General features: G+C 33.7%; 1 protein-coding gene across 1 annotated transcript; it reads left to right on the top strand.

Moving 5' to 3' along the window:
* The first annotated feature begins 10,787 nt into the window (after nucleotides 1–10,787).
* On the top strand, nucleotides 10,788–11,637 carry LOC117615305. Its single transcript, XM_034344374.1, has 3 exons — nucleotides 10,788–10,978; nucleotides 11,070–11,157; nucleotides 11,236–11,637. The coding sequence occupies exons 1-3, from the start codon at nucleotides 10,905–10,907 to the stop codon at nucleotides 11,635–11,637; spliced, it is 564 nt and encodes a 187-aa protein (XP_034200265.1). The 5' UTR covers nucleotides 10,788–10,904.
* Nucleotides 11,638–15,156: the final 3,519 nt, after the last annotated feature.

Below are 15,156 nucleotides of genomic sequence, written 5' to 3'. Positions count from 1 at the left end.
ACATTAAATAAACATGCAATGCAAATACAATCTTAAACTACTTAAGTGGTACCCTACGAGTCTTCAAAGCATTAAACTGCTCGATTATCAAATATATATATATATATATAATCAACAAGTTCTCTTTCTATATAGAGAATCATCTCCAAGAAACTCAGCCTCCATCTTGTTTCGAAGACAGTTTTAATGAGTTTCATAGATGAAAAAGCTCGCTCTATCGTTGCTGTTGAAACTGAAAGAGTTAGACGAATTAGTCTCTCAATCAAATGAAATGTCTTTCTTGTTTAAACAAGTTCTTGGAATAATTGAGAAAAATACAGATATTTAAATTATAAAAGATGAGAGAGCTCAAACTCATAATGTAGAAGCTCTTCTCTTAAAAGACGAGTCTCATCGTCTTTGAAATTTTCATGATAGAATTTCTCTGCCAACCCAAATATTTTGTCAATATGAAATGATTTGAATGCATCACAAGGGTCCAACGTAGGCCTGGGCGAGGATCGGTTCGGAACGGTAGAGGGCTCTTCCGTTAACCAAACCAAAGACTTCGGTAGACTTTGGATCGGTTAACCTAATGTTCGGTTCGGATTGGTTCGATACGCCGGTAGTACCGTAATAAAAATATACTAAAAAAAATACAATTTATAATAATTTCACATAACATAAGTTCTTGAACAAATACACCAAATTATCCTTGTAAAATACAAAATTCCAATAGTCTAATTCATCCAAGTACAAAATCAAAGAACTTAGTTTTATAGTTACAAACGAACATGAAAATTACATAATAAAATAGCAAATAATGTTACAAAACAAAAGGAAATTAGTTTAAACGTTTCAAAAAACCAAAAACTGCAGCAAAAAGGCCTAGTAATCTTCAATCCAAATCTGATTCATGTACTACAGCCAAAGAAAAACAAAGTTAAGAATAAATATCAAGTACATGGGCATGTTATTTGAGATAAAGGAAGGTTATTAGTCACTATACCATTCAATATGTACTCAAGATGTACTGGCAATCACTTGCTTTTTCATTTGAGAACTAGAATATACTTCTACATCATTAAACAAATAATGAAAGTGAGAAAATAAGCATATGTCATATGAATGCAATTGAAAAATAAAAGAAATATTAAAAATTAAAATTATTGACCAGTCTCAATTTTCTCCAAAGCATCATAGAACTCAAGTTCTTCCTTAGTAAGATCCTTATAAAAGGAGAACTCCTCGGCTTTCAACCAATCACTTGTGCAAACCAAGGCCTCCACTATTTTTGGAGTCAAAGAAGCACGAAAAGGATCTACAATTCTACCACCCAAACTAAAGGCGGATTCTGAAGCCACGGTAGATATTGGAATGCTAAATACATCCTTAGCAATTTGGGATAGAAGCGGAAGCCTTGAACTATTCTCTCGCTACCAAGATAACAAGTCAAAGTTGGAATTTCTAAGATTTTCAGGTGGCTCTAACAAATACTTATCCACTTCATTTCTTATCTCAACAACATCCATCACTTGTCTCAACTTCATAAATTTAGATAATCTTTCCGCCTCAACATCATCTTCATCATTTACCATAACAGTATCTCCAATTCTCTCCAAATTGCTATCATTATAACTTTGGGCAACCAAGGGGTCAGCCACTTTATACACATCATACATGTGGATTAAAAAGTCCTTGACTCCTTTGTGTAACTCATTAACCTTGGAAGGATTGGATTCTATATCGGAAAGGCTAAATAATATATACTCCATTTTGTATCAGGGGTCAAGAACAATTGTAATAAGCAACAATTTGTTAATGTCCTCAACCTTCCCCCAGTACTTGTCAAACTTTCTTTTCATTGATGTTGCTATGCTTTTCATGAGAGAATCTTCACTTCTACAAAACTTTTGCAATTGAACAAAAATAGCACACATTTGATGGAAAGCTTGGTGGGAAGTCACTTCCTTTGACCCACTAAATTTCAAAGTGGCTTCGTAGTACAACTTCAAGAACTTGATCATGACTCTAGCACAATCCCAATCATTTGAGGTAGGAGGCCTCACTCTTTTTTTCCTATGCTCAACATCATCATCCGTAAAATAAGCCACAAAGTGTGGGTCTCCATCATCCTCCAACATTCTTTCAAAAGCCTTTTGATACTTCAATGCCCCTTCTAACAATAAATAGGTGGAATTCCACCTTGTACACACATCTAAGGTCACAAGCTCTTTGATATCAAGTTTTTCCAAAGCAACACATCTTCTCTAACTTTCCAACCTTGCGGCGGAAGAGTGGATGTACCTCACCGAATTACTAATAGCCACAATGGAGTTATCCAATTCTTTCATCCCTTTAAACACAATTAAATTGAGAATATGTGCACAACATTGCACATGCAAACAATCACCACCAAACATAAGTGTCTTGCTCTTGGTCAACCTACCCTTCATATAACTTATCATTTTATCACTAGGAGTAGCATTATCAACCGTAATAGTAAATACCTTTTCTATACCCCAATCATTCAAACAATAATCCAAAAGTTTTCTAATAGTTTCACCCTTATGGTTTGGAATGACACAAAAGCTTATAATCCTCTTGTGCAAGTGCTAATCAACATCAATAAAGTGAGCCGTGACAACCATATAATTTTTCTTTTGAAGAGATGTCCATGTGTCGGTGGTAATAGAAACTTTATGTGATGGGTGACTTAACACACTCTTGATTTTACCATTCTCTAATTGAAAGAGGTTCCACACATCTCTAGCAATTGTCCTACGAGATGCTGGATCAAACTTTGGTTGGACTTCTCGCATTAAATCTCTAAACCCCACATTCTCTACATGGCTAAATGGAAGTTCATCACCAATAATCATCCGTGCACATGCAAGTCTATATCTCTCCTTATTAAATGACCAACTCACTATACTACCCCCATCCTCCTTCATGTCAAACAATAAGAGCTTTTTGACATTTGTTATCTTTAAGTGGAGATACCTTACATGTACTCTTTAAATGATACCATAAGGAAGAAGTACCATTACGGGAGTCACATCCATAATCTTGCTTACAATACTTACCTATGTATCTAGGTTCATCATCATCCGTTCCTTCTTCCTTTTTTATCTTATCAAAATGTTCCCACACATTAGACCGAGCTGTAGCTTTTCTTTTTAAGTTATTCATTGGTGGAAGTGGGGAAATGACATTCAATGAACTATCCACAGTTGGTGTAGAGGTTGGTGTAGGAGTAGAACTTGGGTTTGACATAGGACTAGTAGATGAACTGAAGTTTTTTGATCTCGTAGTCATTTGTACGTACAACAAGCCTAATTGAATTAAAATAAAATAATTCAGCCCAACCAACAACACAAATTAATTAAATTAAATAGAAAAAAGTATTATGCTTTATAACAATTCTCTGGAGTTAATTGAATTAAAATAAAATAATTCAGTCTAACCAACAACACAAATTAATTAAATTAAACAAAAAAAGTATTATGCTCTATAACAATTCTCTAAAGTAGTTATGTTCAATAATGCGATAAAAGATGAGAGCAATATACAGAGAGTGAAGAGTCAACATACTTGCTCAATTGAAATTAAAGAGATAGCAGATCCTAAAATGCTAAAAGTGAAGGTGAAGTTGAGCGAACTTTCAGAACCTAAAAGGAAAAAGTATCAATTTTTATATGTATGCATAAAGGAATTAAACCAATTCCAATCAAATTTGTAAAAATGGAAGAAAGGAATAGGCATCTCACACTTTGGTAACAGCAATGATGTTGCCAACTACCCATTGCATCATCTGATAATAATAATGAATAACTTTGATTTTGTATCAGATTTCTGTGATGGAGAGATGAGACTGCGAGTTCCTAGGTTAGAGACAACGACCATACTTGTGGGCGACCATGCTTGTGCGGCTGGTTGTGGGTTAGAAACAGTGGTGGTGCAGATGAGATTGATAAGATTTTTTGGGGTTAGAGAAGGCCGGATGAAAAACTAAAAGAGGGAAAGTTAATTTTAGGGTTAATGTATGTTGTGTTCCAGTGTTTCGCAGTCTACAATAAGTTAATATCCAACCACTAATAAATAGATACATATATTAGTATTCAAATAATAAAATAAGTATAAATATTGGATCGGTACTGGTTTCATCGGGTTTGGATATTGTTAACCGTTAACTAAACAAATATTTCTATACGGATAGAATCCGAATAATTAAAATTAAAAAAAAATTATTTAACCAAACTAAAGCAAACCGTTGGTACGGTACGGTCGGTACGCGGATAATTTGAATGAGATGCCCACCCCTAATCCAATGTTCAGCTAGGAGTAAGAAGTTCGATTGTGCTCTTTCCAAATCTGTTTTCTAACACTATCAACTGAAAATATATTACAACATTAAATATATCAATACAAATATGTTTCCCTCTTTTTGGCCGGGGCGGCCGACGGAAGGAACTTTTGGTCCTTCTTCTTTTGGATGCGGGGCGTGCCACCACCAAGCCCCATTCACCCATATATGCATATATATATATATATATATATTAGGTCAATCAGTTTCAGCCCAACTTGCCACGAAACCAAATATCCCAGCCTCCATTTAACAAACACAACAGCCACCATAACTCAACATAGTCGGCCGCAGTATCCTGAGAGTCGGCCACATTCATCCATTTCAAGCCCAGCCATAATTTTCCAAATCTGCCCAGTCGTACTTTTCCAAATCTGCCCAGCCGCACCATCACTCAACACGCCTGGCCGAGATCTCCAACACCCCAGCCTGCGAATTTCTCCAATCCTGGCCGAGATTTCCAACTCCACTCGAACTGCCCGACCGCTATTCCTTTCGTGCTCAACCAATTCTCGTGCCCAGGTTAGGTGGATTTCTACCACCCTTAAACAGAATGCTCAACCATAATAAAATTTTTTTGTTGGCAAGAACAACATGTACCCTTTAGATGAGGAACACTCAAGTTTAGAATATCAATCCATTTCTTTTCACAAAATGATACCACACCCCCAATGAAAGCTTCCTAACCACTTTCCCTCAACATTGAAAAAAGAAACTTTGTGCTTAAAACCAAGTTCATAGCATTTACGATGAGATTGAAGTTGGAATTGTTTACAAAGAACATTAGTGATTCTCATAACCTCATCCATCAAATGCAAGTTAAACACAAATTTAAAAGACATCAAAGCTTTATAAGCACTCTTAGCTTCCCCATGTATTTTGTTGTTGAGTCCATTCATTCACATGTTTTGTGAAACTATATCAGCATTGCTTAAACAAGACAATTAATCATCTAAAAGAACCAAAATGAGAACTCCAATGAGTAGCTCCAGCTCATTGTAATGTACATATTTGATTAAGCCTACAATCATATTCAAGTTCTCCATCTACAAGTTGGTTTGCAAGTTCAGCTTCTTGAGCACACTTTCAGTTTTCTTTTAAGAATCATTTATCCATCGTCTCATTTGGCCTACCTCAAGTCTTGATATTCACAAATGGTTCCACAAGTCATGTAGTTTGTGGTGCTACTAACTCCATAAGTTTCCTTTTAAGAATCATCTATGAAGTTACATCAGATTCCATCCAACGCTTATAACATAACTCCATCTCTACATTATAGGAACACTTCGAAGTTTTTCTTTTAAGTGGACATGTCAAGGGTTCCTCCAATGAGGATTAATGCACTCAAGTGGAATATTATTTACCATCTTTCTTATATTTTACAATCTCATAGGCACATGGCAACCCATGAGTTTGTTGTAAGACACATCAACACGCCTCTGAGTCAACACCATATACAGTGCACTAATTGAGACCAAACCATGAAGTTCCTCAAAATCTGAACTTCTAAAATCAACAGCATTAAGGCTTCATTTGCAACATACTTTTTTCGAATGAAGCCTTAATTTTAGTGTGTTGCAAATCAAGCAAAGCATGTATATTTTCGTATGTTGTGGCAATGCTCCTTGGCTTGTTCCAAGTTGTCTTTTTTAATTTTTCATGTGAAATTTCAGCCTTGTTGAAGTAAAAGTATAGTCGCATTAAAACAATTTGCATATAGTAATATGATTCTAATAAAGTTTAAAAAAATATAATTGGAACTTATAAGTCAAATAAAGTAAAACTCAAAGATTATATATCACTTTTGGAACCCAATTACTTATTTGATTGTTGAAAATAGTTCTTTTATCGTGATTTCTTGTTTTTGCGAAATCATATTTTCAACCAATGAGTGTCGTCAGAAATACTGTTTTTGACAATGATATATTATTTGTGAGGGCTAGATTTCGTCGCAATTATCATTACCGACCAAACGAGTTTGTGGAAAATATATAATAGCTCGTCGGAAAAGAGTATAACAAAATATTTTCGATGAGCAAGTTACGTCGGAAATATATATTTCCAACCACATTTAGTCGTCGCAAAGTTTGTCGCAAATAGATTAATCCTGTCGGAAAATATTTTCGACGAAAAAGTGGTTGGAAATATAATTGTTTCGACCCGATTATGTCGTGGGGAATGTTGTTGGAAATAGGCAATTATTCGTTCGTTTGTTGGAAATATGCATTACCGAGAGGGAAATGTGGTCGAAAAATGTAATTATTTTATAAAAAAATTAATAAAAAGAAATTTGAATAATAATATTTGCTATAAATAGTTTTCTAATCATCCATATTTAATTGGTAATATAAAAAAAAAATCTTACGACACCATACTGTACTAAAATTTTAAGCGTTCAATTAAAATTATTCTAAATAGTTAAAACATAAACAATCCCCATCATCCTTAAAACATATAAGCAATCCGCAAATATATCAGAACCTTGAAATTCAAAATACATATTGTAGCAAAATACAATTGATGTTGCACTACTCGTCTTCAAGGTGAGCATCTGAACAACTTTCTACATTGTCCTGTCAAATAAAAGGTAATAATTAATAAGACATAAATCGTTTAAGAATAAAAATAACAAATACAATATTTAACAGTGAGCAAAATATTGAAATGAGAATAAAAGAGTCCACCATTGGAGCAGATTGTCTTGAGCGTGCATAAGTATTTGAGTTGTTTTCCCTCATACTTTGAACTAGATCTTTCAATTCATACAGCACACTTTTCAAGTCCTTCACTTCCTCCTTTAATTTCTCATGCTCTTCTTCACGTTCTAAGCATATACGTTTATTACAATCTTGGTCATCTGAGGGATACACATCTTTTGTACTATAGCCACCACCTAAGCCAAGGATACGACCGTGACTTGGCCCACCAATAACCTCCTTGTATATATCCCAATCATCTACTTCATTCTCGTCTTCCGTTGCAGCAACCTTTTTATTCTCCATTTTTTCCTTCAATGAAATAGTAGAAATATAAACATGGATATAAAAATATGTCATGAATAATTTAAAAAAATTTTAAAAAAAGAGAAACAAAGTAAGGGCAACGTACAAAAAGTTCTTTAGCCTTTTCACTTGGCCAACTTTCTTCTCCTCCATTCTTAGGCTTACTTACATGGAACTTTTTGAAACAATCAATTGGACTCGGTTCAATTCCAGTTCGATCAAGCTATTAAGATTTAAACAATGAAATTTGTTAGGACCAAATTTGGAAATAACCACAAAAGGAACAGTCAACAAAAAGCAACAACCAAATGGATATTTTTACCTCATCTTTTCTGTACTTTTCCATTGGAACAGAACCTGTGGTATGCACAATTGTGGATTTCGACCTATTAGACTTGTTTCTTTTACTTTTATCCTGCACGAAAAAAGTAAATCATAATCGAATATCAATTTAGTGAACCCATATAAGGCATTTATAAATAAACCAAAGCATACACTAGCGAGTCATAACAATATTATTTTAAATTGAGTTTTTACCTGCCATGTAGGCTGCAACCAATGATCAACCAGTTTAGACCAAACATCTTGAGATATCCCTAATGGGCAATGAGTGTATCTATCACCAGTAGTCTTGTATTTCTTAAAAACGCTATTTCTCAATGCGGACATCCAATCGGAATGTCGCAATTTAATATGTTGTTCGAATGCCTCCCTCATCTCTTCCTCTGAGCATGTGTGTGTGTATCCTGTTGCGTTAAAGCGATCATACAGTAAATCCATTTGAGTTGATGGAAATGTTCTAAATGTTGGCCATGCTCCATCGATAGCCTGATAAAAAAGTACTCCTATAGTTCGCACAGCTCCAGTGGTTATAATCCTGAAAATTTAAACCAAATTTAAATAAATAAATAAAAATGAATCTACATAAGAAATGACTAACTTTGCAAGCCTTATACATTACCTTCCTCTACGTATTAGAATTGGAGTGCCGTTTCCATCTTTACCCTTAGCCTTCCCTCTACCTTTTTTTATTCCAATAGTTGAACCTAATAAAAAAAAATACAAATATTTGAAGTACTGGGGAACTTCTACTACAACCAATTTTTCAGTGCGAATCAATGATATATGTATAAAAGCATTACCTTCTCCATTTGATGGTTCAGTTTCAAGAGGCATGTCTTCCATTTCATTATCATGTGATGGCTCAATGAGGTCATCACGTTGGTCTAAGGAAGGTCTAGATGACTGAGGATGTGTAATGTCGGATGCTCTATTCTGATTCTTTCTCTTTCTTGCCCTGGCTACAATTTATAATAGAGAAAAAAAATTAGAAATTAATTGAGAACTAATCATATAATTGAAATACATATATACAAAATAATATTCAAAATAAATATTCAAAATAAATAATACATGTTTCTTGCATTTCGTTATCATGTGATGACTCATTGGAAATATGGCGATCTAAGGAGAGTCTAGATGACTGAGGATGTACAGTGCCTGATGCTCGATCTTGACTCTTTCCCTTTCTTGCCACGGCTATCATTTGTAAGAGAAATATAAACACAAAACATAATTGAAAAATTAAAAACTCACATAATATAAACACAAATAACTCATACATGTTTGATTTGTCTCTTGCATTTCGCGATCATGTGATGCTCTATCATTGCTCTTTTTCTTTTTTGCCATGGCTGCCATTTATAATCACAAAAGAACCCATGTCATAATTAAAAACAAACATAAATACAAAATAGTACTTTGATAAAGCAACATAAATCAAACATAAAGAACCCATGTCATGGCTTGTTTGATTTGTCATAATTAAAAACAAACATAAATCAAAAGAACCCATGTCATTTGATAAAGAAAAGGTGTGAATGGCTCAATCAATGGCTTCCTTGATATTGCTGAGGAGAAGAGGAAGCAAGTCAAAGACAGAAATCCAAAATAGACTAGGCTGCAGAGTTTTCTGTTTTCTGCAGAATAATTCCAAATTCGAAAATTTGTCAAAAATATAATTTAACTCCAATTTGAATGAAATCAGTTTTGAAATACTCATCGAAATGTCTATTTTTCACACATCAAAACCCCAGTTTAAAACGTAAAAATGAACTAGGCCATTTTGTCTGGAACAGAACACATACTCAGATTTCTGCATAAATGACATTCAGTTCTAATAAGCTTTAAACACCAAAACAGTCCCAAATTCGAGATAAAATGACTATTATCCTCTTCAAACTCAGAATCATCCAACACACCCGACTACCAAGGCCACAAACTTGAAAGTAGAAACTTACCCAACTTCCACTTCAACCCAAAATTACTCTTAGTTCTCTATAGGTTCAACCCAACCCAAGGTAGAATTCCAGCACACGTTTTCTATATCTATAACAATACATGGATATTAGCAAAAATATAGTAGGTTACCTATATGGCTCAATCAATGGCTTCCTTGATATTGCTGAGGAGAAGAGGGTTTAGGGAGAAGACGTATGGAAGTTTTTTTTCCTCTTATGTGGCTGCTGTTGAAAACTAATAACAATTAGGGTTAGCAAAAAACCTAAATTAAAAAAGAGGCTTGAGCGGCAAACAAATAATTAATTTGGGCTTTCCCCCACTTTTTTTGGGCAAGCGGGAGTTAATTGCTGGTTTTCTAAATATATTTTGTTAAATAAATAAATTAATTTCCAACTTATTTATGTAATCTCCAACTGATTTCTTTTTTATGTAATCTCCAACTTATGACAAAAATGATTTACACATCTATATTTTTACTTCAATAGTTGAATTCCTTAAATTATTTGAGATAGATCTACATCTATATTTTTTAGTGCTGATCACATTATCTATACCAGGTTGTATGTTTCAACTCCATTATGTCCGGTTGTATGTTTCAACTCCATTATGCTTCGTATTCAATGATAAAACAAAAGGAAGGATCAAGCTAAAATTGATGGTCTTATAGTATGAAAGACTTTTATTGCCCAAAGATGTAAGTGAGCCTTTAATTGAATTATCGTACTTTTTCAAGGAATTGTGTGCTAAAGTTTTAAGACAAGATGACTTGAATCTTCTTGACAATCAAATTGTGCTAACTCTATGCAAGTTGGAAAAAATATTCCCTCATGCCTTTTTTGACATCATGATTCACCTAACTTGCCACTTGGCATGGGAGGCAAAGGTGGCCGGTCCAGTACAATTCAGGTGGATGTATCCGGTGGAAAGGTAATCTCAATGTTTATATATTAATTTTATTCACGATTTGTTTAACTGCTGATGTATGATTCTCTAATTTCGGTATTTATGACACAATTAGGTATTTGCATAAACTAAAGACTTATGTTCGTAATAAGGCTCATCCATAAGGGTCTATTGCCGAAGGTGTCTTGGGAGACGAGTGTTTAATATTTTGCTCTTGCTATTTGCATCGAGTTGAAACTAAGTTTAATAAAAGAGATAGAAACGACGATGGAGGTCAACCGTCATATGATACATCTCCGTTATCTATTTTCTCAACACCTGGTCGAGCTTTTGGGAAAGGTGTACTTAGAGAGATGAGCATTGAACTTCATAAGGCTGCCACTCATTATGTCCTGCAAAATTGTGATGAAGCTTTGCCATTTGTCCAGTAAGAATTCTTCAACACTATAAATTCTTTGTGTATTTAATATATGTTACTAGTTATTTAGATCTAATATAATCATTTGTTATGTATGCAGAGAACATAAGAACATTCTAATCCAGTCTAGTGTTGATAATGTGGAGGAGTCACATAGGCTTCAATTTTCAAACTGGATTTCTAAAAGGGTATGGATAATATTGTATTGGAAAAATTATTGACTGTCATAGATGTTTCTTTAAAAACATTTTTTCCTTTCTATGCAGGTCACAGAACTATACAACGATGGTAAAGTTAGTAAACAAATGCTTTCTTTGGCTCGAGGTCCTGAAAGGCGAGTAACTTATTATCCTGGTTATTATATTAGTGGTTTTAGATTTCATACATTGCAGCGTGATGAGAATAAACAAACACAAAATAGTGGAATTATGGTTAAGGGGGAGAATCAGGTTGACGATGTGCCTTGGTATGGAACCTTAGTAGATATTGTGGAGCTTCGTTACACAGAAGGAAATAGAGTTGTATTGTTCAATTGTGATTGGTATGACACAGCACGAAAAGGAACAGGTTACAAGATAGATCGTTATGGAATAATCACTGTTAATACAACACGCAAGCTAAATACTCAAGAGCCATTCCCATTAAATAGTTCTCTTGCCTCCCATTAAATTCCATTAAACCAAAAACCTATCACAGTCATCCTTACTTTTACATAATAGATACTTAGATGTATCAAACACAGCATTAATGGCTTTCATCAAAGCCAATTTTATATATGTCACAATAACTTCAGGCATAGCTATTTTCTCTATCACTCTCTGCAGTATACTTAAGGACCAGACATAATTATCTTCTTGTTCCGAATAAAGTTAGATAAAACCAACACAAAATGTCATATTGGTTGATGTAACTCCAACAATTTCTAACAATGGCATGCGGTACCTATTGGTCTTATAGGTACAATCAATTATTAAAATACGTGGAAATGAACTTAACAAGTCCAAACAAGTATGATGAATCCAAAACAAGTCCAAAATAATATTTTTATTTGGAAAACTCCTATGCCACTTAATATAATTATGCTCAAATAACTTATTCATCCATTGTTGCATTTGAGATATTTCAATGTTAACGTGCATTATATATAGTATGGATGCATTATGCTCATCTCTTCGTTTTAGCGTAGTCAAAATTTCCTTTGATCGCACCAAACTTTTTAATATATTAAGTAACAATAATGTCTCCTTAGACAATAATCTACCATCAAATAAATGAAGCTCCAAATGTGTTGCTGCTATATGATTCTACACTCCAGTAACTATTATCAACATGCAATAATCATCTATTTCTAGCTTCTTACCTTTTAATTGAAAAGAGCATCCATACTTTTTTAAACATGCGTATCTTCTATCCTCATCCTTTATATCCTTTTTGGGAATTCGCTCTCTATATTCTCCATATCTCTCCCAACCGAAAGGAACTCTAGTCTTCTTAGTTATTTTTCCATCTTGATCAAATCTTAATGTCACAATAACAAAACCAATCGCCCTTCCAACTTCACGAGCCCATCTTATTAATTCTTATCTATGGTTAAATATATGTGTATTACCAATTTCATATTATACATAAACTTACAAGAGTGTAAGCAAAACAATTAGTTATTCCAATTAAACCTGACTATATACACAAAAATTGGAATTATCGTGTTTACACTAACCTCATTCATTATAAATTCACTAGTACAATCCACTATATGTTCAAAATCCACATTTCGGTCGTATGTGTCTAGTAATTCTAATAGAAGTTGCTTTATCTTTATGTGAAAAAGAGAAGAAGGCTATAATGATTCATACCATTCTTTTTGTTTATGGCCTCAACACCTTATTGCAGAGTTGGTATGCCTTTATTCTCCCTGCAGTATTTACTTCCTTCAGGTTCCGGACAAAGGAACCATATCTAATAAGTTCATATTCGTTATTTGTATTTTATGTCATAACCCATTAGAAAATATGTGTTTGCAAAAAAAACATGAGACCTTTTTCATTATTTTCTTTTTCTTCTTATATAATGTGTAGGTACTCATTTTAAAATTGTAGGTTGATAGTTCACTATGGAACTAATCTTAATGTATTAACCTTTTCACTTGATCTATTACATGCACTATTTCTAAATTGCATTTTTACATAAGATTCTATTATGACAACTGTTTTTCTATTGTGCGAGGGGCTTTTTGAAGGTTTACATAAAATATTAGAGTTATAGAAAGAGCTATTCTACTTGTGTCAATTTTCTATGTTTTTATTGGAGCTTTTATCATGCCGACTTTGGGGAGTAGGTTATGACAATAAATCTAATTATGTGTCACACGAGTACTAACACACCTTCCATGACCTGCATATTGGTCAAATTAGACGTTATTTATTTTTTTAAAATTAACTTGGTATTACTGTTGATTTGATGCATACTATTGAGCCAGCTGACTACTATACCTAGTTGGACTTGGCATGTTATTTTACGGGTTCCCTCATGTAATTATGTTGAACCCTTTTTGCTTCGGTGTACTAATCAATGAACCCCTGAAACCTACTTTCTTTTTTGGCAAAATTTACCAAACTTAACTGGTCACGACATGTTGTTGATATTAATTAAGTTTTAGGGACTTTCGTTGACTGAATCCATCCATAAACCTAAACCTCGACAATCTTCGTAACCAAAGTGCCACGACAACATCCAAATATCACCTTTGGATGGGGGTAAGGAGCCGTTTATTTACTTTTGGCGTAGTTAGTTCAAACACACAAACGCAATCCACTTGCAGTCATGTTGATCAAAATGACTAAGTTTCATGACTTAACCAGTCACTCGCACTCGTATTAAAAGATCATCTCTACCCGTGGTCAACAGTCTATTCCCTGTAGTCATAGGTGTTATGCAACTTCTTCTTTGGGAGCTTTCATTTTAAGACACTATATAGTTTACTAATTTGGAAGATAGGGATACAATTTTACCTTATTAACATAAGGCCAAAGATAAAAAAGTAATACATACTTTTACCAAAATCATATCAAAGAACATTAAAATTACAATATATGTCATTTATCATTATTATCAAATTTCAATATTTAATTTTAAACCAAAACCTACAGCTGTCAAAACGACATCAACATACCCAAAAACTATTGTTCATTCTTCAACTCTCTGATAGACCACCAGTATCAACAAAAATGTAAGAAACTCTCTTCTTCTTCTTCATTTATTTCAGAAACTACATTGCATATTCTGCACCCTACATAACAGTTTTAGGTATTTTACCTTCTGCATCTGAATGGGTTTATGCTTGCATGTTTAAGTTTTTTGTGTTAAGAACTAATTTTAGTTAGACATTTCAACAAACACAGAGAAGGAACAATAATTTTGGTTGGGCATTTCAAGCATTGTAGTTTATGTTTTGGGTTTTGATTTTGGTTTTGATTGTAGTTTATGTTTTGAGTTTTGATTTTGGTTTTGATTGTAGTTTATGTTTTGTTCATTTTTCAACCTCCATTATGTTTGGTTTAATTCAAGTTGCTTTACAGTTTTGGCTTCATTTTTTAAAGTACTCAAACAATAACTCAAAATCAAATCTGATCACAAAATGAAGAAGATAGAGTTTAGCACTGAAGGCCACAAGATCGCACCACAAAATCGTGCAACAAAATCGAGCTTGAAATACCCGAACTAAGGAGAACAGAAATCACCCAAAATTGACCCTCATTCCACATGCAAATCAAACGAAAACGTAGCAAAAAAAAAAAAAAAAAAAAAAAAAAAAAAAAAAAAAAAAAAAAAAGAAAAAAGAAAAAAATGAACGAAAACCTACCAGCATATTGAAGCTCCAATGGCAGAACGAGAATCAGAGCTCCAAAACCTCAAAATCGAAGGAAAACGAAAGAGAAACCAAGACCAAATCGCGTGTAGTTTAAACAGCCTGTGGTAAACAAGTCATTTAGTTTGTTAGGTATAAAGATGGGCCAGGCTTTTTAAGAAGAATGGTAGAACTGTCTTTTCAGTTTTTATTTTTAAGCTGGGCCAACGAATCTGGGCCTCTTCTTTGGCCTAATCCAAAATAACAATTCTTTTATATGTATTAAGACCCAAACCAAAATACCTAATGTCTCAAATACTAATTAGTAAAGTTAATTATGTAT

Source organism: Prunus dulcis, chromosome 1 (assembly GCF_902201215.1).
Source record: "Prunus dulcis chromosome 1, ALMONDv2, whole genome shotgun sequence".
Lineage (NCBI taxonomy): Eukaryota > Viridiplantae > Streptophyta > Magnoliopsida > Rosales > Rosaceae > Prunus > Prunus dulcis.
The sequence above is the reverse complement of the archived record's forward strand: the minus strand, read 5'-3'. Positions and strand labels throughout refer to the sequence as shown.